The sequence below is a fragment of the Coffea arabica genome, chromosome 10c (genome assembly GCF_036785885.1).
Source record: "Coffea arabica cultivar ET-39 chromosome 10c, Coffea Arabica ET-39 HiFi, whole genome shotgun sequence".
Classification (NCBI taxonomy): Eukaryota; Viridiplantae; Streptophyta; class Magnoliopsida; order Gentianales; family Rubiaceae; genus Coffea; species Coffea arabica.
The window spans coordinates 45,540,195-45,565,286 of NC_092329.1; the positions used below are offsets into that span (position 1 = coordinate 45,540,195).

The following is a 25,092-nucleotide window of genomic DNA, read 5'->3' on the forward strand; positions in this document are numbered from 1 at the left end:
TATAATCAAGTTGCACTTTGCCATATCAAATAGGGTTAATATCACTTTGTCCCCCCAAACTTTGGACGATTACCCACTTCAGTCCCTAAACTTCAAAATGGGACACTTAAGTCCCTAAACTTATAAATACCTTCCATTTAAAGAAAATTGTTAACAAATCCTGAATGCCGTTGGTGGTCGAAGTGTCCCATTTTATAAGGGTTTAGGGATTTAAGTGTCCCATTTTATAAGTTTAGGGACTTAAGTGGGAGGTATTTATAAGTTTAGGAATTTAAGTGTCCAATTTTGAAGTTTAAGGATTGAAGTGGGTAATCGTCCAAAGTTTGGGGGGACAAAGTGGAATTAACCCTATCAAATATGATTAATTAACCTTTTTTTTTGTTAGGGGCAAAAAAATAAATATTTTAAAATTGGTAAGATGTTTTGATCAATAGCTAAGAGCATAAAATAAAACAGTTTCATCACAACTTCCAAAAGGTTGTTCTCTTGTTTCGTAACTTATGCTTGTTGGAAAATTAAGATATCATGCACATGATTCACTTACAGCTAGTTTAAAGAAAAGATGGGAAGAAAAAGTTAGGCGTTTCCAATATTTGGAAGTTTTAGTGATATAGAAAAGAAGAGAAGCTGATTGATTTGGGAAGAAGCAGGCCAGCTACAGTTAAAAAAATTTTCTGTCTAAGATCGGTTAGAAAATGAAGGAAAGCTGGGGAAAGCCTACAAAAAATTTTAAATTGTCCATTCTATTTTTAAAAAGTTATTGAATAAAAATTTATTGACCCATATCCAATATCACCTCCTTTCTTTCACAAATTCTCAAACAATATTAAAATCTCTTATTTGCTTTTCTTATTTTTTTTCTCTCATACATTAACATTTCTCTTCTTTTCTTTTCTATCCTCAACTCCCAAACTAACTATTATATAGAGATTTTAGGGCATGTTTGGAAGAAATCAACCTAAAACTCGATGAGAATTCTCAAACTCAAAGAATTCAACACATTGTAAATAATCTACTTCTTTAATGGGAACTACTAGATTTTGTGTAGGAAGAAAATGATTTTGAAGGTAAGATTTGGTAAAAGGGGGAGAAGTAGTAAGATTTTCTTTTTTTTTTTTTTTTGCCTGGAAGCTGCTACGGGGGTGGGTGCCCTTGGAGATGGTCCTGAAGCGAAGAGGGTTTTCTCTGGGCTCTCGCTGTTCTTGTTGCCATGCAGCGGAGGAATCCTTACTACATGTTTTTGTGACTGGTGCGGTAGCGAGGGACGTCTGGGGCTATTTTCGGCAGCGCTTCGGGATTCTGGATGCCCCTTCCTCTTCGATCGCGGCCACACTTCTTTCGTGGTTCCATTCGACCCCTATGATGGCATAGGGTCATATTCGCACGATTATTCCACTACTCATTCTATGGTTCTTATGGAAGAGGCGGAATAAAGTACGCTTTAAAGGAGTGACCTGTCAGGCACGAGAGATTATTTTCCTGATGGAACAGTTTGTCGAGCAACTGGTGAGGGCTAGGAGGTTATCAGGGGCCACCTTTAGGGGTGACTTGGATGACCCCTGGTCCAGGTGGGTGGTGAATGCGATGCGACAGTATAGAGCGGTGCCAGTCTCCTGGAAGAGGCCTCCGTTGCAGTGGGTTACACTCAATACGGATGCAAGTGTCAGCCAGGCCCGTGCTTATGGGCGAGGGTTGTTGCGAGACTCGGATGGCAGGCTTATCTTCGCGTTCTACAAGGAGTTGGGGGAGTTGGACGTTCTAGCGGCAGAAAGCTCCTCACTGTTGTATGGGCTTCAACGGTGTATGCAAGGACTCCAAGGGCGGCTGATGGTGCGGGTGGACTCGGAAAGCCTGGTTAGCTTGCTCAGGTCAACAGCTATCACCAAGTGGCCGCTATGCAACACGATCAGACACATACGTGTGTTGCTCCTTGATCTCTCTGCTTTGGTCCAGCACATCTTTAGGGAGGCGAATTCCGCAGCAGACATGATGTCTAAGCTGCGCCCTTCACCAGATTTCTTTTGCACCTCGCAACAACAGCTTCGGGGGAGGATTCGGGCGGCTCTGAGTCTTGATAGTCGAGAGCTGTGTTATTTACGTATGTAGATAGACAACGGATAGGCTCTCAATGTGGGGGGTTACTCGAATTCTTGTAATGTTTCTGGTTTTTTTAATAAAGGAAGACACTGGTTTTCCTGGAAAAAAAAAAAAAAACAAAGACCTCATAGTCATAGTCATCGTGTCGCTAATATCACCTGACTAATTTTGAATTGATCAACACTAATCTTAGTGGGTGCCAACATTCTTTGTAATATATTTCAGAAAGTTTTAGTTCTACCCATTCCTAACTCCTAAGGCTGTGGAAGGGCACTCGACCTCCATTTTAATTCCCTCAGGCAGCAATAGATAGAATAAAATGGGGTACAGTCGTTAGCGGTAGAAGATATCATGCTTTTGAGCAAATCTCTTGGCATTAATCTTTTTAATTATTTTACCTGAAAGGATGAATGACCTATACGACTTACAAAAATGATTCTCTAATAGTTAGCATCATCTGTAAATACTTTCGTCATTATTTCATACTTTCGAGTACATCTTTGTGGTGTTAATCTTGTTTATTATGCTACGTGGAATGATGAATGACTTGTATGACTTACAAAAGAAACACATAATAATGAGTGTGTTTAGATGGATTAATTTTGTCAAATAATATTTTGTTTGAATCATAAACATATTTTTTAATTCACTAGTTGATATTTTCAACCGCTTTTCTATCTCATACATATCACATTATAAAAAGTACTACAATAATTATTTCAAATAATACTCTATTCAAATGATTTTCACTGTTATTTAAATATAAATATAAAAAATATGTGTGTGTGTGTGATTGGACTGGAAAAATGGGGTGTTGAAAGAAAATGGTACCACTAAATAAAACAAGGAAAATCCTATATTAATGATATACCTCGACTTAAACGACGGAAATAAATTGATTTAGAAAACAAACTGTTTAGAATGGCTTTTTGTGGGACATTATGTGAGGGTTTCTTTGGCAGTGGCTTTCAAAGAGGGCGCCAACATTCTTCCTTACAGGAAACGCGCCAAAACCCGTATAGATTCATAAAATTGAAATGCTCATTCAAGCAAAAGGTCGAACAGTTTCAGTTCAGAATCAAAATCAGCAAAACAATGGCAGCAGTCTTTGGATGGTACGGACCTCTAATCGATCTCTCCAAAGCGCCTTCCCATGTCGGCGACTACGTTCAGCTTCTCGTCTTTGTTCACAAATCCACCCCTGTTCAGGTGCCCAGGAAATACAAAACCCAAAAAGTTTTTTTCTTGTCGGTGCTTTCTGCACTGCTGATGAATTTGTTTCTCAATTGTGTAGTATAAATTGTCAAAAAAGGGAGGGAGTGGGAGCGGAGAGATGGTAAGGATGGACGTACAGGTGGGTGATGACACGCGTCGATATTTTCCTGTATCTATATGGCAAAAACAATTGGGGTCCAAGATTGTTGCTGGTGATATTATTTTTCTACAGAGTATGTAATGTGAAATGTAAATGCTTTTGAAATGCTTTGGTACAACTGATAGTTATGTGCATGCAGAATAAATTTGAGTCACCATTCGCTTTTGAACGCACTTTTGGTTTGTTTGTTTTGAGCATGTAAGCGAATTATGCATGTTTTTGGACATTGTAAACATAGACAAGATGCTTGTGCACAAGATATCGGGCCAGTTTGAAAGTTTAACCCTTTTTTAAGGCAAAGTTTGACTTCTTTCTCTGTCCCTCTGTGAGAAGTCTTTCAGGAAAATGGGGAAAAGGGATGATTGTTGTTGTTGTTGTTGTTGATTGAGCCAACAAGAGGGTCAAGAAAGACTGAAACCAATAGATGATCATATATGTATGTTTTTTAATCATGGATTACTTCATATTTAAAAGAAAATTTCTTAGGTTTTCTTTTCTTTCCTTCCTTTTTTTTGTGGTGGTTTTTGAATGGAATGAAGCCCAGATGCCTCCTTTATCAGATTTTTAATGCAATCTCATTTGGTGGAAGTATTTTAATCGTTACAATAAAATGTAATATCTGTAAATTTATTTGATAAGGGATTTTAGAATAGTCTGTCTATTGTCATGTTTAATTGATGAAGGACAATCAGCATGATTCAAAGACTCTAAGGACACAGCATGAATCCTGTTTTCAATAATGAAATATTGAAGTCCGAATGAGTACTTATGATCACGTCATATAGGGATCGAGAAAATGTATGAGGATCTGTTGTGACTGGATAATAGGATATCTACAGTTTAAGTTCACCTAGTTTTTGTGCCAGTATATTGCTTTCAAATTTTAGCAGACTGCCACTTATACCATTTCTGCTATAAGTTTCATATGCTGTGCTCCCTACTTGGGCAATACAATAACATATAAAATTCTCAAATAAGAGTTTCCTTTAAATCTCTGTCCATTCCAGAAAGTTTATTTTATGCTACTCAAAAACTGTTGGGAGATTTCTTATTGTTTATTTTTTATAATGCTTTGTTGTCTCATCATTTTTGCATTTTCATTGCTTTGCTCATAGATTTTCCGTTTGGAATGTCGAAATTGACTTTAGTTTTCTCAATTTGATATCTTCTATTTTGACTTAATGTAATCAGATGTCAAGGTTGCAAGATTTAGAGATGTTATTGAAGTAAGAACTGATCATTGCTCATTAATTCAAAGCCTGGTTCGCTCAGATGAATTGCTTGTTTCTAAAGGTACACTCCTGTCATGGCAGCTGTAGATCTTATCTGTTAACAAAGAAGAAAAATAGCTGCTGAATAGTCAATAACTTTGGTATTATGTTTCATCATGCTGAGTTGCCATATAAATTGAAGATGGTGTAAATTTGTTCATTGGATTTGATGCAACTGTCCTGTCTGTTAACGACAGACAGAAGATTCTTTGCTATCTTATGGTTTGACTTAAGGTTGTAGTTGCAGCATAGAAGCTCTCAAGAGTCAAACTATTCTGGTATATGTTTTGATAATTTATGCCTCTTGTTAGAGCCCTAATGTCCTCAGGGGACCTTTAAAAATTATGTCTCCTAGTTTTAATTAGAACTTGTTATTATTAACAATGACAGCCTATATGTATCCGCCTCTCTCTATTTGTTTATTTTATTTCCTAAACTCTTTAATATGGTCTACATCAAATTTTCTACTGATGTTTGTTGTTGTATTCATCGTAGATTAGAAATATGGCCAATAAACATTAGGGGAAGTGTGTCAATTCTGTAGTTTTTCTTTTGTAAACTCAGTCTTTTTTCTTTATTTCCCTTTCCCTTTTCTTTTTTACTTTCTCAAGTAAGACATTGGATTGTGATGGTGCATGTGGATCTATTGAGAGAGAGAGAGAGAGAGGAAGTAAGATAGAATGCTTACAGAAGCGGCTATGTTTTTGGTGGCAGAGCATCAAATAAATTAAAGTTCAGAATACATTTTGTACCTAATGGAGAAAGATTTTGAGATTTGGCTGGGAGACCAAGATATGTGTTTGTTTTTATGAAACATCTGCTTCCATTAAAATGTTGATTGGGATTGGATTCAAAGAAATTCACATTTAGAAACCAATTTAGGTGGTCAAGGAGTCATTTGTGTAGCATTTTTGTGGAGTTTGCCTTAGGTTTAGACTGCAGGTGGTGGCCAACAGTAAGCATGGTGATTGGACTATCTTCTGTAAGATTTTGTTCGTTTTGATGGACAATTTGTATTGTATAACAACAAGAGCAAACATTTACTGGCCGCTGCCCCATCTCACAGCACTGTATTTGGGTTGGGGGAAGAGGGAAGAGGACGGGGAAATACAAAAAGGGAAATTGAAAAACAAAAGGACAAGGAAAAGGAAGCAAAGAAACTAGAAAGTGAAAGAAAGTAAAGGAAAAAAATAATATTGACAAAAGATAAAAATAAAAAATAATGAAAATGCAAACACATTCTGATGTGAAGCATGAGCATTACGCATGTGTAAATGGAAGTAATATTTTGAAACATTACACAAATCTGAACAGTCAGAATGGGCAATAACTTGGTCAAATGAGCAAAAGTAGGCATAGTACCCACTTCAATAACTGATGTGAAGCATGAGCATTACGCATGTGTAAATGGAAGCAATATTTTGAAACATTACACAAGTTTGAACAGTCTGAATGGGCAATAACTTAGTCAAATGAGCAAAAGTAGGCATAGTACTTACTTTAATGGGTATTGATTAATTCCCTCTTATGATTATTACTTTTGATGTATACTTGTAGTATAGAAAGTTAGTGGCCAACATGTTACTGCATTTTCTCTTTATTTAACTGATATAAGGGCTTTTGTGTTTCTTGCTTTCTTTCAAACTAGTATTTCCCTTTTGTCATCTTTAGTAGTCATGCCAAACTAAAACAGTATATGTATTCCCATTCAAATGGTATCTTAATTCAGTTTTTGAATGTACTTTTGAGTCAGGTACACTAAGTAAATTTTTGAAGTTTCTGAAATTTTCAAGAACTGGGAATCAGTTGATAATTGGTAACTAATCTAAAATTCAAGTGAAGTGAGGTAGTTTTAGGAATTCTTTTAAGTTCTCTATTAGATGTGGACTAAATAGGATTGCCTAGTATTTTGCATCTCATTTTGACAAAATTCTGTGATAAACTAGCACTTATGTGCATAATGTTTGTTTCTCCTCTTATCTTTTGCTTAGAAGATTGAACAGAATTCCGAAATTAATTAGATTTCTTGTTGCTATCTAATCACCATATTGCTGTGTCCTTGAACATTACACTTAAGGGTAGTGCACACTAAATCGGCATCAGAGTTTGTTATTTGTTAGCAACCATAAACTTGAAAAATAGTTTGTTAGCTGATGGGTACACTAAGAATTCTGAAATCAATTAGATTTCTTGTTGCTATCTAATCACCATATTGTTGTATCCTTGAACATTACACTTAAGGGTAGTGAACACTAAATCAACATCAGTGTTTGTTATTTGTTAGCAACCATAAACTTGAAAAATAGTTTGTTAGCTGATGGGTACACTAAGCATAGATCTCTCTCTCTCTCTCGTGCTTCCCCTCTCGGCATGTGTGTGTGGATGGATAACTATTGGTTTTTTGAAGTCGTTGCTCAAATACTCATAGGTTGTGCTCCATTACATGTATTTTATTTTCTTGATCTAATACGTGCTGTTGAACTAAATCTATGATTCAAAGGAGCACATTTGCTGCACAAGTGACAAGACTGTAAAAACAATTTAGCTTTACTTTGGGACTCCTACTTTTGTTTTGAAATCATTTCCCTTGAGTTTCACTTGCAAAAGGAGTTCCCTCATATTTGTTGCCATAAATCCTAGGAATTTTTAAAATTGTCTTTTCCTCATGCAGATCTAACATATAGTGTAAAATCTGATTGTTTTGCTGGAAGAACAGGGTAAAAGGTCCATGTTTATTTATTCTGGGTGATTACTACAGCACTTATTTGCTTTTCCAAAGAGAAACTTTGAGCTGCTAGAGCTTGATAAATGCTATAGCAGTTGCTGCTGTTAGTTTTAGCCATTCCCTTGGTTCAAAGCTCTTTGATTAAACATGGTTCCTGGAAAATGTCTAAAGTGTCAATTTAAATTTATCGAGTGACATATGCAATTTTGGTAAGTGGCATGTGTCTGATATATGCATGTCACCTATTAAGATCTGTCTGTGCTTCTTAGATAAAAGAATGCAATGTGAAGTTGCTATCCTGATTTTTCGATTTACTTCATCCATTGTTTCGTTCTGAATGATATCAAGCACTATATGGAAATGCATGATGGTAATTGCCATACAGAAATATAATTTTGTGCTGAAATATTATCATCAATATATGCCTGATGATTTATTTAGTCTTTTTTCATGGCTTCTGTCTTACCACCAGTGGCATGGCGCTTAATGTTCTCTTTCCATCAATCCTAATATTAGCTTCATTTCACTTACCCTCAGGTATAGATGAGGCAATGAAAGATTGTCGAATTGGAATAACAGCTAAGAACAAGCTTCACAAGGTTATAGAATGGTTGCAGCGAGCTGGACTTGCAAGTCATGATGTAGAATTGAACAGCGACCAAGTATTTTTACAGTTTTTTTACTGTACTATTGCATTTGGACTTTGGTGGAAGTAGCTGCTACTTGTGTAGTACAGACGTTAGGTTAGTCAATTCCTTATAAAACTAGGATACAGCGAAACACTGAAGCAGTACATCAGTGTGGCAGAAAGCATATTCATGAGAAGTAATATGGGATAACAGGGTAACAGGGTGTTGAATAAGGAAAGTATAGATCAAAATATTACTCATAATGAAGAAAAAACCTTAGCAAACATGGATTTTAAAAGCTTTGGTCACCTTTTGCACACGAGATTAATGGATATCATACCTCAATTAAGAAGTACACTAAAATCTTAGTATCTCTTTCACAATCTCTCTCTCTCTCTTTCGCTAAAAGCTTAACTATGTATGTTTTCTTTGCTCTTTACAATTTCTCTTCTACCTCTTTCTGTTTGTTTATCTTGCTTTTTCTTGACTTCTTTTTTTTTTTCTGGTTTTCAACAGGTTTAGACCTGTTTTCTTTCCTCTGGTTTAGAAGTTAAAGTATTGGAGATGTATTTTGAGACATCTCTTTTGCTCTCTCTCTCTCTCTCTCTCTCTCTCTCTCTCTCTCTGTCTTCCTCCCTTTCTACTCCCTGTACCACAACCTTATTCTTTTTAATATTTTCATCTTGACCTTTTTTTTTTCTGGTTGCTGACAGATGTAGACCTTCTTCCTTTTCTACTCCATAGAAAATCATACTATATCTCTGATATCTACACACCCACATTTTTGGTCTGCATAGTACAGAAGGAAAACTGAAAGTTCATATGACGTAGGGCCTTATATTGTAACACACTTGGGCTAAAATGTCTGTTCTTATAAGCTGTTGTCAGGCATCAAGTATAACATGCTGTACAATCGACCATAAATCTTCTTTGTATGTTTCTAATTGAATACAATTTGAATGCTCTTGCTGCATCCATACTCTTGTGTGGTGGTGGTAATATAATATACTCCTTAGGTGAATTAGAGCCACTTCCCTTGCACTTATCATATACAATTTAGTGCACTAGTGCTCCTTCTCCCCCTCTCTCTTCCCACCATTATCTGCATCAGTCCATTTGTTATTTTATCCCTGCTAACTGTTTAAGTTTTTGGCTATTTACTTTCTCCATGGTATAGTTCCCATTTGCCTTTCTTCTTGAATGGCATCAAGCATGCTTCATTTTGCATATTGCAAGGTGAATAAAAGCCATCTTTTCTGCACTTGTGTTTATAGATTCTGGAGTTCATATTTTAACCCAATGAACTGCTTAAGTTGTTGGTAGTTTTCTTCCACCACTGCAATTTTTGTTTTCCTTTCTTCTTATAGAGCATCAAGCTTGCTTCATTTCGTACATTGCAAGCTGAATAGAGGACATCTTCTCTGCACTTGTATTTGTTGCAAGTCTCATATTTTTTCTATCCGCTCAGTTTCTTTCCATTGCCAGCAACTCATTCACCCACTTACTTTGCAAATTTACTTTGACTGATTGGTACTGCATACATCCCCTTCCCTGAAATTGATATGTATTCTCCAGTGATTTACTTACCATCTCTGTTTCTGTTGTCTGTACCAATTGTCATTTTGTTCTTGCACACTTGCACCTGCACAGGCACAGGCACAGATACCTACCAGTCTGATTGACTAAATGTTCAGTTTTACCCTTCCCTGATCCGTATCCATAGCCATGCATCTCTGAAGCTAATATATTGTCTTGTGGTTGTATTCCCTTTCCATTTTTCTCTTTTCATTCTGTAGCCTTTGAGCATGCTTTTTGGTGCATATGCTAATTGTGAGGAGACACATAAGGCATGCTCAGCACATGTTGTGTCAAAGTCTCACGATCCAAGCAACTAATCTGGCTAATACATGTTAAAATATGCAGTTCTTAATGCTATATTTTACAAGCTTTCTATCCTGTAACTTTTCATTTTCTTTACCAAAAGCAACTCCATGCAAAATAAGATTGAAGCCTGGCATCCATTCTTGCAGACTGCACATTGATGAGTTTTTATCTTTGAGATAAATGTAGAAAGACCCATAGGTATTTTTGGTCAATTTACGGGCATGTGTTGTTGATCATCTTTCCAGCCAGTACTAATGTCAAGTGAATTAGTAATTCAATTTTTATCTTCATGTCCAATGCTGATGTTGGTTATGGTCATTTCTGATTACCAGAGTAATAAGCAAATGTTTATAAATTGGAAAATGCATGAAGAGGTACAGCACAAGGACTGTTTTTCTCTTATGCAATTAGAACATCTACCTGATGCTTCCAAGGCAACCTTCCATGCTTCAGTTGGAGAAATCTTTTTGCCGATCACCTGGAGACATATCCCAGAATCTGAAGTTGAAAAGATGTTTATCAGCAGGAGAATGTATATGTTGGGAGATAGAGATTTCATAGAGGATCTTATTTGTAATGGCTGCCAGCTATGTGGTACCCCTTTGTCTTCTGAATTTGGGTATGGAGAAGGATGAATGGTTCTTTCTTCTGCTTCTTTCTTTTGAGCTTTGATGTAATGTGCATAAAAATGATATCCCATGTTTCACAATGGCAGGCCACCCATGAAGCAAAACAGCTTCCCACTTTATTGCCGGAAAAGCCAAAATGGTCTCCATGCTTTGAGCATGATATACAGACCTTTCTTGGTATGTACCTCCTTCAACTGTCACAACCCCCAACCCTGCCCCGCCAAAAAGAAGGAAAAATTGACACAAGTGACTATTGAGACTGAAATGAATGCATAAACATGAATTGCGAGGTTTGATGCACTGAAGTTGTCCTTTTACCCATTTTAGCTTTTTACCAAAACTGATTAAGACTTACTTCCTAGGTAGATAAAATCTAAAAGATTGTTTTAAAAAATTTCCTTAATCCATTTTTTGACTCCTCGAAGTAATAGTCTGAATTACTTGATACAAAATTGGATGTTTTTCTGTTTCTAATAGAGAAATGCTGTAAGGAGGACCGAATGCAGCCCTTTTGTTTTTTTTTCAGTTGGGAAAGAGTAGCCAGAACAAGATTGTACACTGCCAACCTTCCATGCTGTGAGGAGGACCAATGGTTATTTTATTGTTATATGTGTTGCATGGCAATTGGTGACCCTCTTTCCAGCGATGCAGTCTATTGATTATTTAAAATAGAAAAGAATAAAATACATAGGAATTTTCGTTATTCTCAAATTGTATTATTTTGTAGTGAAATTTTTTATCTCTTTCCTTCTGCTCGCTTAGTCAAATTTGCCTCAAAATGTTACTGGGTTGATTTTAGTGCACCTCTCTCAGCTGCGCACACAGACAAACTCATAGGCAGAGATAGAGATTATTAGTTTGTTTTGTGTACATAGTCATTGAAGTGGGCTGAAAATACGAATTGGAATTGACTAGATGATGATAGTGTTGTCTTTTGTTTTCTCAACTCTCGCCAATAACATAACCAGTATATATTTGTGAACCCTGTAGAATAGCACTTGAAAACCAATGCTCGTTCTGAGGGTTGGAAGAACGGATTTGAAGGTTTTGAATGCCCATACCCTTTGCTTGGGCTTAACTAAATTTAACATTCTGGGAACAGAATAATTAGTAATTATGGTTATCATAAATCAATTACTTGGAACTTAATTTAGGTGATTATATTTGCACTCCACATTTTTCTTTTAATCAACTTGACAGAATTTCCATAGACCAAATTCTAGCACCGATGAAGCCCTCTAATACATAATTGCAATACTTAGAAATTTCATATATATTTTTTGGTTGCTTACTTCATTCTATCTTTTGCTATTTGTTTACACCTTTTGTCTTGATATGTGTATCTTCCTTTCATGCACGAATTGTATTTTTGTTAGGGAAAAATCTTGCACTCTGTCAAGCTGGTTTGACCTCTTCATTTGCTTGGCTAGTAAGATTGAATTTCTAATAGTTTCAAAATTCTTGACTTAGTGCATTCTTTCAGATAAGTTGGCTGTACCTGCATGTTTAAAAATGCCTTATATTTTGAGGGGCTGGTGTGATACACGATTTGGAAATGATGATGTCCCAATAGATTTATTTGTGTATTTGCTGACTTGTGCCATATCATGCAGTTATATGTGTGGGACGACTCGCAATGCCTCCCACTTCTTGTGGCAAATAAGGCTGCTGAAATGTTGTTTGGGAAGATCCCAGCTGAGAAAGTTTATTGTGGTTATATAAGGGAAAAGCATAGACGAGATACCAGTGCAAATTTTGTTTATGGCCAGAATCTTTCCTGCGAAAGAACCGCCAATAATCTAAATGTAGCCAAGTCTGCTATTGGTAATCCTTCCTCTTCAAGCATAGACGGGAAAAGAAGACTGAAGATGAAGCAAGTTTTTTCAAATGCAAACCAATATTTGATTTGGTTACTGTTGCTAAAATTATTATTTAAACAAGGGAAAAACAGCCCTTTAAAATTTCATGTGAAAGTCAATTCAAGCAGAGACCCTGAGACTGAGAGGTACGAAGTGCTCTCTATATCCATGCCTTCCCGCAGCCAAAAACTCTTCCCTGCATAGCTTGTTCAGCTATGCTGTTTGGTTTTTACATAAAATCGGATAACGTTGTTTAGGACCTTGACGTTCGGATTCAACTGCTTATATCTCTTTCTTCAATTAAATGCCTACTGTAAAAAAGCGAATTGTTTTATTAAATGTTTTGCAAGGCATTGATAATTGGAGGAAGTAAATTGATAGTGTATTTGGATAGGAATTTTTTTAAATATTATTTTGCTTGGTTAGGATATCCTTCTTTTTGAAGAGGAAAATTGGCTCATTCTTTGTAAAAATTTGCTTTTCATTTGTAAATTTCTGGAGTCACGTTTTGTGCTCCCTTCTGTCATTTTTCTTTTGAAGATTATTAACAAAATTTAGGGTTGGCATTTCTCCCCATGAATAAGATTTGTCAGTTAAAATATATTATTTTGCTTGCATCAAAAGAAGTGTTTTTCAGCTATTTTTTATATTCTCTATTATTTTTTTTATATCTCATATATATTACATTATAAAAATTGTTATAGTAATTATTTCAAATAATGTTATATCTAAAAACATTGTCGGGTTTCTGGGTCAAATACAATATTATTTTCAATTTGTAAAGAAATTTTGATGTCTGTATTCTAGGTAAGATACACTATCATTTTCAATTTGTAAAGAAATTTGGATAATATACAAGTATTTGTATATAGTTTACAAGAATGTGAGATGCGCCAAACATATTAAGAATGTAGCAACTTATTTGGGGCTAGAAGGAAAGAACCATGTAGATCAGATGGCTGCGTTGACAACCCTCTTTATTTTTTTTTTAAAATGCAGGATGTGAGGATTTGGACTCTCGATCTACATCACAAACTGAATATATATCCCTCCTGTAGCCAACTTGCATTTGATAAGTCGGTTCAATGTCACAACTTACTGGAAAATGTAGGGAGGATAATCTAAATTCTAGGAACTTTTCTTTATTATTTTTATTATTTTTGGTGTATGTTTGTAGTGTAAATTTATTTGCACGTACTTTTGTTAGTCTAAATAATAGAGAATTTAAATAAACATTATTAAGTTGGTTAATTTTGGCTTTGAGATCAACACTTACATACTTCTTGCACTTGTGTACGACTTGTGCAATTATAGACAAAGAATTTGAGTATTAAAAACCAAAACTTTACATCAGTGTACTTCTTTAAGTATCCTTCTTGTTAAAGATGAGCAAGTTATACCATATCATTGTGATGGATAGGAAGAAGAGAATCACACAAATCATGATAGCTTGTTCCTGCAAATGGTCTTTCTTGAACAATTGATTGAATGAGGATGGTTCGGGGAGGCATTTGAATGAAAAAAAAGGAGAGATTGAGTCATTGGTATGGCTTATGAATGGGTGGGGGAAGGGGCGCGCGTGCGCCGACCGATGAAATAGATGGATAAGCATTGCTAGAGTTCCACCATCCGAAGGTTATCCCGCCTCCTTGAGTGCCTTTAAAGCAGGTACTGACTCAGATATGACCTTGTGAGCCCCAATCGAATTCCTTCTCTGCCTAACATGCGCATGGAAAAATTTTTCCCCGACCCGAGAGTTCAATTACTAAATATAGGACTAGTCACTAACTTTTTACTTAAGGCATTCCTTTTTTCATCTACCATTAGACATTCCATGCCCTCGAAGAGTGCTTTGTTCTAGGTTGGCGCTTTCTTCTTCTTTAGAAAGAGTCTTAGTTTTTCAACAACTTAAGTTCTTAGTAAACATAATGTTTTTCAATGTTCATAATCAGTGGATAGTTCAGCCTTCTCACTCGGCGTTCCATGTGGAATCAAAGTTCCTATCCAAAAGACAGAAAAACTAGTTTATTCTAATTGATCATATACATTTTATATACGAGCTACTGAATACTAAATATACCAGTTTTTGTTTGTCTGGTATGGTTATTCTCTTGTAAAATGATGGATAGCCAATATTCTGAACAAAATCATTTGGGAATTCATATTTAACTTCTTGGTGGATATAGTTGGACTTGTTGAGAGATATACTTCTAAATAGATGTTGTTTAGGTTTATTTGTCAATTTTGTTTCCAATCATGTGAGTATCCTTTATCAACCAACTAGTTCCTTACTCTTCTTGCTCATTATTTTCCTAGTTTATGAACTAACCACTTGTCCTGTCTGGTATCATAGCTAGGTTTCTTAAACAAAATCCCCCTATGGTTTTTATATACTTTACACATTTTGTTTATATACTTTATTCATGGCCTGTTATGCCGCATGATCTACTAGTGACAGTCTGACTGCGACTCACTTTCTTACCCTTCTTGCTCATTATTTTCTTGATTTAGGGGCTAACCTCTCTTGCCGTCTGGTATTAGAGCCAGAGAGGGAAGTGGGGTGATGGCTATCTTTCTTTGCTTATTATGATATGACTAGTGTAGATCTACAAGTTTAAATTTTTCCGATGGACTAGTTAGTTTGTAATTAATATCCTTCTAAACATATTATAATAGTGCTAGTTTTGATCTATAAACCTAGATCTGTTTGATGAATATGAAACCTGTAATTGCCAACTGTTGGTCCAGGCAGTGAGAGTTGGGGCCCAATAAGACCTATAGGACTGTTGAGATCCCTATAGTCCGAGATCCAGGGCTGTGAAGGGTTCAAAAGATCAAATCTAGCTTTCTAGATCTATACTACTATTATTATAATTTGCTTAGAAATATAATCGTCACTCCTAGATAACTTGTTTTAGAAGTTCAGATCTAACCTCTCAAGATCTATATTGTCTTTAATATAATCAGTTTAGAAACATGGTTATTCTTCATGGATTATAATTTGTTTGAAAATATAGTTGTCACTCATAGATAACTTGTTTTAGGAGTTCAGATCTAACCCCTCAAGATCTTTACTATCTTTATTATAATCAGTTTAAAAACATGGTTATTCTTCATGGATCCCGAAGGATTCTATGCAAAAGGGAAGAGAATGATAAAATTGCCTGTTTATCAGTTCCATCTATTTCTCATGGCTTCCTTTTTCAGAACAAATTCTCGTTCTTCTAGTTCTTCTAGTTCTTCCTCAAACACCAAACTAAAAGAAGAAATTAATATATCAGATATTAATCAAGACATCAACAATTGGAAAATCCCTAAATATACTCAAAGCAATATTTGTGAAAAAGATAAAAAAAAGTGGATGTTCTCTACTACAAACTATACAATCAAAGTAGTAAACAAAAAATATCCTTAGATGCAGACCATGAGGAAATCAAACTATTATCCAAAAGAACAATAGAAAAATATAAAGAAAAATATAATTCATGTAACAGCGCACAAATGATTGGGTTTGTAATATTCAGTATACTGACCAATTTTTGGTTCTTTGCAAATCTGATTGTAAAGTAGTAAGGTTAGGTTGAGTGAAGTGGAGGGGAGGTGTGAGAAAATACAAGTTTTCGGCAAAATCGTTTGAAACGAAGTTAATAGCATATATTTTTGTATACTGTTACTGTATATAAGAAACAAAATTTTGGTTCTTGGTTACCTAGAAATTGTAGTGGAAAGAATTCTAGAGTATGTTCCAACCATAAGAGTATTGACATTAATATTTTGAAGGTTATGCATATCAATATCTTCAATCAAATTAGGACATTAATCTATGAATTGTTAGTCAAGTCTTGGAACGTAATGTTTCAAGTCTTTTTGTAACACTATTCCAACAAGTTATGTTGATTTATGTTAGTGATGAAACAAATTTTGTATATATAATTTTTATTTTGTTGGTTCATGGCAATTGTTACAGTTCATAAGGCAAATGGATTTGGCTCTACAGTAGACTGGAATGAAAATGTGGGAATTGGTAAGAGCATAATCATATTATTATTAGAAAAATAAAAGTGTAAGATTAGAATATGAATGGACATAACATGAGTCTAATAGCAAATAAAGTCACAAAGAATATTTGGATTAAGTATACATAAGAAACTTTTATGCTTTTAAATACGAAGAAACAATTATATAATATTTATATTGCATTACATAAGGAATTTATGTTTTTGGTTTCTGCTAAAAAGTGTAGATAGGTTATGTTGTTTAGTCAGCGGTAGTATATTATAAATTTTGTGGAATATATAAAGCCTTTAATTATCCATATAATTTTAACAATTTTATATAGTTTAAGTTTTCTGTGTATATTTTACAATTTTTTATATATATATGCACTGATAGTTGTTTTGTTATTTGATTATTAGTATGTTTTTAATCATTGTTTATTTATGATATTTTGAAAGTAGTTTTGTTAACAAGTAATTTTGTATGATCGTATTTTATTATTCATTTGGTAATACTAAGTTTTTTTTGTTAGGCTATTTTGAGGATTTTATGTGTAACAAAATAGATTTTTATTTAGTTATACATGTGAAAAATAAATACTCCCTCTGTTCCATTTTGATAGTCTTGTTTTTCTTTTTCGTTTGTCCCAAATTGTAGTCCACTTTCCCATTAAAAAATGTAGTAATCTTTCAAATTGTCTAAAATACCCTTATTAAATATCTTGTTATTAATATATTATTATTAAATACTAACCCACTACATTGAATACATTGAGCTTTTCCAATACTAACCCATTAGCTGTAACTGATATTAATTGGCACTCTTCGTAATTAGCATAAGGGTATTTTAGGAAATTATTAATCTAAATTTATGTTTCCAACCAAATTAATTACACTTTCTTAATCTGTGTGAAAAAAAAAATCAAAACTAACAAAACGGGACGGAGGGAGTAGAAAATTAGTATGAAAAGTATAAGTTTTTTTTAATTTTCAAAAGGAAAGATAAATAGGATGGTAAAGGATTAAAAGTATGAAGATAGATAAATAGTATCAATTGTTAAATATGCCAGAAATTTATTACATGATTATATTTATTTTTTTATTTTTTGTATGGAATAGAGCATTTATTCATTTTGGAATTTCATCTTTGTAGGGTCAATATGTAGATGCACATTTCTGTGATCTATTTTGAATTCTTTGAATAACAAATTTAAGTATATTGCTTGAGGAAGATTTTGTTTTTATCTATCATATGCAGTAAAAAATTTATATTGAATGGTCTAGAATGCAAAGTTAAATATGTAGATGGTCTTTTTCGTTTGTAATTGATGGTGTAGGTAGGTAATCTGAGTAAAAAGAGAGGTGGAAAGCTTGCCTTGTCTTCAATTATAAGCTTATAGGTAAAAATACTTTAATGGCAGTGCAGTGGAGTTTGTCAATAACATTTGTTTTCTTATTTTGTCTGTCAACTTTATTTTATTATGCTTTATGTTAATGGACTATCTTGTAGGAAAGCAAAAGTAGGAATTGAGTGGATACTCTTTTGGGTTAATTAGCTAATTTTGGTATTATTATTATTTGTGTTGGTAACAGTTTGTATGTTATCTTTTTTTAATATTTGTTACACAATGGATAAGTGATTGGATAGGCAAATTAACTTGATATTATTTATTACTTATAGTTGGTGATACTTGCAAATTGGTATTAATGATATGTAATGTAATTGCTATTTGATATGAAATAATTATTTATTAGTTTATATGAGCATGATGATTTTATCATTTGTTTTTATGTATTTTATAGCATGCATGTTAGTTTAATTTAATTATATTTTATTCTAATAATTTAGTATGTGCACATCTTGGATGCTCTTGGATAAACTAATTATTAAATATTCTAATGTTATAGGTATACATTAATACGTGAGTAAAGATAATAAAGGTTCTTATTTGCAAACATTGGCTTTTGCAAATTCTTTCCACCTGAACCTACTGTAATTATTTATTTATTTGAAACACTAATTTGTGGACTTGTACCTACATGTTTATTATATTAAATTTATTAATTGAATATTTGTTTGCTTAATTTCCTTGCAAAACTTACAAAAATAATTTTAAATTAGAATAGTTATGATATAGAAAAAAAAAAGGTTGTTAGTAATACTGGATGACCAAGGGTTTAGAAATTTTTTTTTTTTTAATAATGTTGAGAAGGAATCCACTAATGGTGTCAGCCTTTTGTTTTGGGTTGAGGCTCAGCTTTTCACTAGAATTGAACTTAAATAGTTCTACCTCAGTTGCTAGTTCTAGAAACCTAACTTCTAATTAGAAAGACTAGCTATCTCCTTCACTGGTAAAACCTTGCTTGCAAGCTCTAGCTCTGCTAACTCTTATTTACTTGCAATAAAAGCTCCTTGGGATAGGAATAAAGTTCCTATCCGAAGAAGCTTGTGACTAGATTGTCCAGATACGTCGGTAAGAGTCTTTGAATGCACAAGACATGTAATAAGAGTAGAGTATTGTCCTTCTTTCTCTTACAACTTCTTAAAGAAGTTTTTATTGTCCCTGCGAGACAGCATTTCCCTTATGCATCCACCCACTTCACTAATGTGAATAGGTTATGCAAAAGGGTGGATTGATTATATACTCTTATATGGGTTTCTTGTTCAAACTTTTTGGTAACATCACATGCCAGCAAAGTGGTCAATATCATAGGTACTCAAGATATTGTGTTTTGAGAGGTGGATAAATAGGACTACATCTTGCTTGATCATGCTTGATCAGGACCCCAGCTTTATTGCGAGCCAAAAACCTTGATAGATTCCTCTAATCTTTACAGGAATGAATCACATATGTTGGTTGAAGGGTATTCAATGAAGTCGATTTGTGAAAGTAGATATGTAGCTAACAAGCAATTAGCAACTTCCCTATCTTTCTTCAGTTTACAAAGGTCTACTGCTTTCTTTTTTGAAAAGAGTATAGGCTTCCAAGCTTGACTAAAAGAATAGGGGTATGTGCAAGAAACTCGTGAGTGAAAATAATAAAAAGTCTCAATTTTCAAAAAGGTGTAGTCGGAGTCGAAGTTGATCATAATTAAGAGATAGAATCTTAGTAATTGGAAGGAAAATGGGGCTTCAATCCATTATGATTCAATCTCTTGGTGTGGAGAGATCTCTGCCATAAAAGAGAGAATTCCTAGCCCTTATTCTGTAAATCAAAGAGCAATGTAATTCCCCATTCATTCAAAATAGTTTAGTATAAAACAGAGACAGTCTGGGCCAGCTACTATAACTACACACCCATCTAGTGTAGTGGCTTGGAAGCAACCTACCTTGACCATCTTTCAAAATTATAAATAATCTATTGATCAAAAGCTGTAAGGATAGACTGTTTTTATTTAGCCACACCACCGTGACCCTCGAAGCGATCTTCTTCTAGTTGTAGGATGAAATCCAACAACTTTTTGATAGCTTTGAATAACTACCAGCCCAGCAATAAGCTTAATTCTTCCATAAGATAATGAGGCAGGTTTGCACGTGAGCTGAATGACATAGTGCACAAGAGTACTTCGTGCCACAACCATCTCCTTTTTAAGAAACGAGGTCCAAGAATGAAGAAGGGGTAGAAATACTAAATGAATACGAGCTGTGGCTAATATTAGAGACACAAAAGAAGCATTTTCTATAGGATCCCAAAACCACTAGCCACTTCAACCTAATTCATGATAAGCCCACCGAATTCTTAGCAAAATGCCTATGGTTAAAAACCACTGAAATGTCAAATCAAAATTCAAATTGGTTTCTAGTCCTGATAAAAAACCATTGTGTTTGGGCTGACAGTCCAACAAAGAAGCAAAGTAGTGGTATCTTTCTTTTCATTACAAATCATACGCTTTACCTGCTCTTTCTCGTGCTTACTAGCACTCCTATCCAGAGCAAAGAGAAGGCGAAAAGGCATCGCCAAAACAGCATAAGCAAGCTTCTATTGCTATGTAACAAAGTAGGATAGCATTTTACACCCGCATGTTTAAATTTGAGGGTAAAGAACTCACTTATTGTATGGGATCCAAGGTATCCAACAGTGCAAAACAGTATTCCATTCTTTTCGGTAGCATCCTTTTGCATTACAGGTGAGTGAAGTGCCACAATCCTATTTATCATTTTTTATCTATATAAGCCAAAGCTAATAGCATTGGCGATGTCTTCATATAAATGCAAGGAGGATGTATAGCTAATATAGGATCTTATGGAATAGGATTTGATTCTGCATGTGATTCGGTACTCCTAACAAATGGTTTTGCAATAACGTTTTGAACATAGAAAAACTGAAGTCAATCCTCTTTTCTATTACTGTTGGTGGGATTCAATTTTCTTTTATGTCCTTTTGGAGTTCTAGAAAGTACATTAAGTCAATGCAAAACTTATTGTAAACCTTAACTAAGAGGTGAAACCAATTCATGAGAATGTTAAGTACATCTCTGTAATGTTTAAGATTCAATCTAATATAGTAATTGAGAACCAAAAAGGCAAAATTTTAGCATTGCCCATTAAAGAGAATGTAAAAGTCAAGGTTAAAGAGTAAGTATCAATTGAATTAGCATCGAAAGAGATAGTAAAGAAGGATATTAAGGGGGTTGAGAATATTTGAGGGGGGAGGGAGGAGATTGAATAGTTCTTTAGAGATTTCATGTATCATTATGCTGAAGAAATGAGCTGGTGTCATGGATTGGACACCCACATTATTATATATGAATGATGCAACTACAGACTATATGTAACTACAAACTCCTACGTTATTAGATATGAATAATGCAACTATAGATGCATATGGATGTTGATGCTGATATGGATGCTACTGACATTGTTATTAATACCACTATGCCTTTCTATTTTTAGTTTCCTTAGAGTTGATGATATAGCTACAAATATGGATGTTGATGTTGATATGAATTCTATTAATGATGATGTTGATACCATTATGTCTATCCATTTTTACTTTTCTTAGAGTTGTTCATGAGATTGTATGAATTTTTTGGTACTATGATTATGCCCAATATGTTTGCATGGGTTTTTCATTTTACTAGTACTTTGATACTTTAATACTATGTTAGATTGTATTTGAATTTTTTGTATAAAAAAATTAATATTTTTCAAAAAATCTATCATAATTCCCAATGACAATCAAGAATTCATTGCAAATAGTTAGTTAAAGAACAATATTTTCAAACTTGGGCCGAAGATTAAACTGTTGGAGTGCTTGAGTCGTAGATAAAAGCAATTCAATTGGTTCAACATGGTTCACTGTATTTTTTTCATTTAAATATCTGCACCTAGAGATTTATATGAAAAAATTCAAAAAATTCTTAAAAGTATTTTATGTAAAATTTGAAAACTATGAACTTAATCACTCAACAATATAAAGTTATCATAATACATCCTAACATTATCAAATTTGTGATAAATTTAAAAAAGAAGCCTTATACAACACAACTGACATAGTAGCAAGCACAACTGACATAGTAGCAACTCCAAATATTATAATTAATATAAGAACTATATCACATAATATTTAGAATAGTCCTAGAAAAATTTTTAACAATCCAAACAACTATAGGAAGGTCCATTATCATCTTTAATATCAGTTAATAGTCGATCGAAAAAAGTCCTCGAAAGAATAGTAGTTATCAAATTTAGTAAATTGATTAAAAAACTACGGGCAAAAACAAAGATAGATCAATCTCGCTTAACTACACCATTTATTACTGTGTTCTTCTTGCAATAAGTTGTTCTATTAGTTAAAAGAATATGAATGAAAGTATATATGAAAATGAGTTGGAGAAAATTTAGGGAAGAGTAGAGAAGAGAGACAAGAGGCTTAGAGAAGAGGCGATCCTAACGGCCTTTGAAAGAAAAAATAAGGAGAGGTTGAGGGTTTTTTATTTTTAAGTTAATTTGGATATTTAATATTTTAGTTTAGCACATAAAGTTTGTTTTAACCCATTAAGTAGTAGATCAATAGTAAAAGTCAAGTTGTTACCTTCAAAATTTATAGGTTTGGGTGCCCAAATGTTCAAAAACTTGAGGAGCCAAAAAAAAAAAAACCTGCTACCCCAAGTAAATTTAAAAGTTGGTCTTAATCAATTGAGCAGATTTGTTTGTTTAACAGGTTTTAGAGACTTTCTCCAATTTTTTACCATTTCAATTTTTACCTAGAATCAGATTGGTGTTATGGCCAGTTCACAATTGAATTGGCATGACCAGTAGTTCCAGTTCGGGTTTAAAAAACACTACTAAAGAAAAAGAGAGGCGAATGCCACAGCGAAGAAGTTGGCAAGGATGACTCTCCAGGTTGACTTTTACAGCACGACGGTCCAGCAGCTACCGAGGGAGGTTAGAGCTGTTATGCTTTTGGATAGTAGGGGAACCCCTTCTGTTCATCCCTATTGTGGGAGGGTATAGCCCTCTTGGAGACAGATGTAGCTTGTAACTCTGCCTTCTAGCTTTGCAATAAAAGAATAGTTTAAAAAAAAAGAATAAAAAGAGTTTATCAAAATTCTCAATGACATGACATCTAAATTTTCTCAAAAGCCATTGCAAATTAACCACTTATGAACATATTCCTAATCTATAAAGCTCCTTCGATTTAAAACCAAGTTGTAAGGCTCTATTGATGTCATGCATTTCAATAGTGAACTCTAAAAATTTTTAGAATGTACGGTTTCGACCAATATATGCCAAATGATTAGAGACAAGATACTCTTCACGAAGTATTTACTAATTTCATAATTATCTAATTTCCTCAATTCGTTGATGATGGCCATATAAATTGCATATCCTGTGGAGATTGTTTAATCTCCTCTAAGCACTCAAATTAGATTCTTTGCTTAATCTTCTCTAAGCACTCAAATTGGGTTGGTAAATGGATTAAAATTGTAATAATCACATATTATAATTACATTCATTGCTTCAGTTGGTCATATGATAGTGGCTTTGTTTGGATTTCTCAATTTTTGAAAACAAGTTTTTCATATATAATGCTACAGTAATATACAAACAAAAATAACTCCAAACACCACATCTATACAATATATCAAAAATAAATCCAAATATACAAAAAAAATCACACCACCACCATCAACCACCAAAAACACACTACCACCCAGCACCTCTTCCCCCTCTCTCCTCCCTTCTCTTTCCCCTCCTCCATTCATCTCCCCTTCCCACCCATCTCCTACTCCTTCCTCCACACGTCTCTCCCACTGCCCCCTCTCTATTCGCAGGCCATTGCGACCAGAGCGCGGGGAAGGATGGCATAGTGGAAGATGGTTGAAAGATTTTATAAAATTTTAAAAATATTTTATTAAACTTTTAAAATTTAAAAATATCCTAAAATATATTTTCAAAAACACCATTAAAAAATCTACAGAAAAAGTTTTTAACCTACATTACCATAGTAAAATATTTCAAAAATACACCCCAAAAACAGTTAATTCAAACGGATTAATATTCATATTTGTAAGTACAAACACATATTAAGTGACTAACATATATACAACTATATGGTTGTATTCATGTAATAGCACAAAAAAAATTTACCATCTACAAAAAGAACTAGTTGTATAAAAGAACTAGTGACAGCTTTACACTTGACTTTGTGCCCGCTAAGTGCTAGTATTTTGGGACTTGTACATGTTTTGCATGCTTATAGAGAAGGGGGAAAAATCTCTAGCATTCAACACTTTCTGCATAATGCACGTTTTCGAACACATAACCTAAAAAAATTCTAAGGTTGCGTGCATTTTCAACAAAATGAAACAAATTGATTTCAGGAGCAAGTGGTATCAAGAAATCTCTTACCAAGATTAAACTTCATTTAAAGTGTGTCCAAAACGAAAATATGCAACATGAAAAAGAAAAAAAAAAGGTGGCAATTATTAATTATCCTCCGATATGTGCTTTAGAAAACCAATTACATAACTTTTTCTCACTCTTCCCCCACCCCACCCCAAAGAAATATTATCTCCTTTTTTCCCTTTTCCATTCTTAGTTCATGAAGGCTTCCAGCGAGGTTTGGCTTGCCCGGGGCTCTTAGAGTCTTTCTCTGCTCTTAGGTTGACGCATAGTTATAAAAATTAGTCCCGCTCCATTGTTCAATCGATCAACTGATAAACCAATCACTTAGTCAGACTAGGTCAATAGTTAGGCGAAATATATTATTTCTAATCCATGAATTGACAATTCAATTGATAAAAAAATTATCAATTGAACCACTCCTTGCAATGCTAACTTAAAATTATATTTCTATAATTCAAAATATATTATTATATTATATTATATAATTATTGGTTTCACCGACCAACCTGAGATTGGACCGACAACCCATTGAATTAGTCACCTCTCAGGGTCAAGATCCAAGCTGAATTTTATGACTATGGTTCAGAGTTCAAATCTTGGCGTGGAAAGGGATGAGAGGGTAAAAAAATGAAAAATAAAAAAGAGTAAAACATGAAAAGTAAGAAAATGAAAATGGGTGAGAGGGTAAATATTGAAAAATAAAAAAAGAGTATACATATAGATATATACATCGATAAATTCCGCCACATAAACCTAAGAAAAAAAAAAGAAAAAGA

General features: G+C 34.0%; 2 protein-coding genes across 5 annotated transcripts; both read left to right on the forward strand.

Moving 5' to 3' along the window:
* Nucleotides 1–1,482: 1,482 nt before the first annotated feature.
* On the forward strand, nucleotides 1,483–2,106 carry LOC140015956 (uncharacterized). Its single transcript, XM_072068791.1, has one exon. The coding sequence runs from the start codon at nucleotides 1,483–1,485 to the stop codon at nucleotides 2,104–2,106; it is 624 nt and encodes a 207-aa protein (XP_071924892.1).
* Nucleotides 2,107–2,972: 866 nt separating this feature from the next.
* Nucleotides 2,973–12,995, forward strand: LOC113713533 (uncharacterized). 4 transcript variants are annotated; one of them, XM_072069679.1, is made up of 8 exons: nucleotides 3,173–3,306; nucleotides 3,392–3,545; nucleotides 4,664–4,765; nucleotides 8,006–8,130; nucleotides 10,314–10,600; nucleotides 10,697–10,787; nucleotides 11,137–11,186; nucleotides 12,224–12,498. In XM_072069679.1, the coding sequence occupies exons 1-8, from the start codon at nucleotides 3,193–3,195 to the stop codon at nucleotides 12,330–12,332; spliced, it is 1,032 nt and encodes a 343-aa protein (XP_071925780.1). In that variant the 5' UTR covers nucleotides 3,173–3,192; the 3' UTR covers nucleotides 12,333–12,498. The 4 variants fall into 4 exon arrangements, with proteins under 4 accessions (XP_027093073.1, XP_027093072.1, XP_071925780.1 ...); XM_072069680.1 differs by lacking the exon at nucleotides 11,137–11,186 and adding an exon at nucleotides 11,987–12,039 and having other exon boundaries at nucleotides 12,224–12,361; XM_027237271.2 differs by lacking the exon at nucleotides 11,137–11,186 and having other exon boundaries at nucleotides 2,974–3,306; nucleotides 12,224–12,995.
* Nucleotides 12,996–25,092: the final 12,097 nt, after the last annotated feature.

What these genes read in the sequence shown, in the direction of transcription:
- LOC140015956 (XM_072068791.1), top strand. Translation starts at nt 1,483, where the DNA reads ATGGAACAGTTTGTCGAGCAACTGGTGAGGGCTAGGAGGTTATCAGGG.
- LOC113713533 (XM_027237271.2), top strand. Translation starts at nt 3,019, where the DNA reads ATGGCTTTTTGTGGGACATTATGTGAGGGTTTCTTTGGCAGTGGCTTT. An exon ending in TGATATTATTTTTCTACAGA is followed by an intron (nt 3,546 to 4,663) that starts GTATGTAATGTG and finishes TAATGTAATCAG; the next exon opens with ATGTCAAGGTTGCAAGATTT. An exon ending in TGATATACAGACCTTTCTTG is followed by an intron (nt 10,788 to 12,223) that starts GTATGTACCTCC and finishes CATATCATGCAG; the next exon opens with TTATATGTGTGGGACGACTC.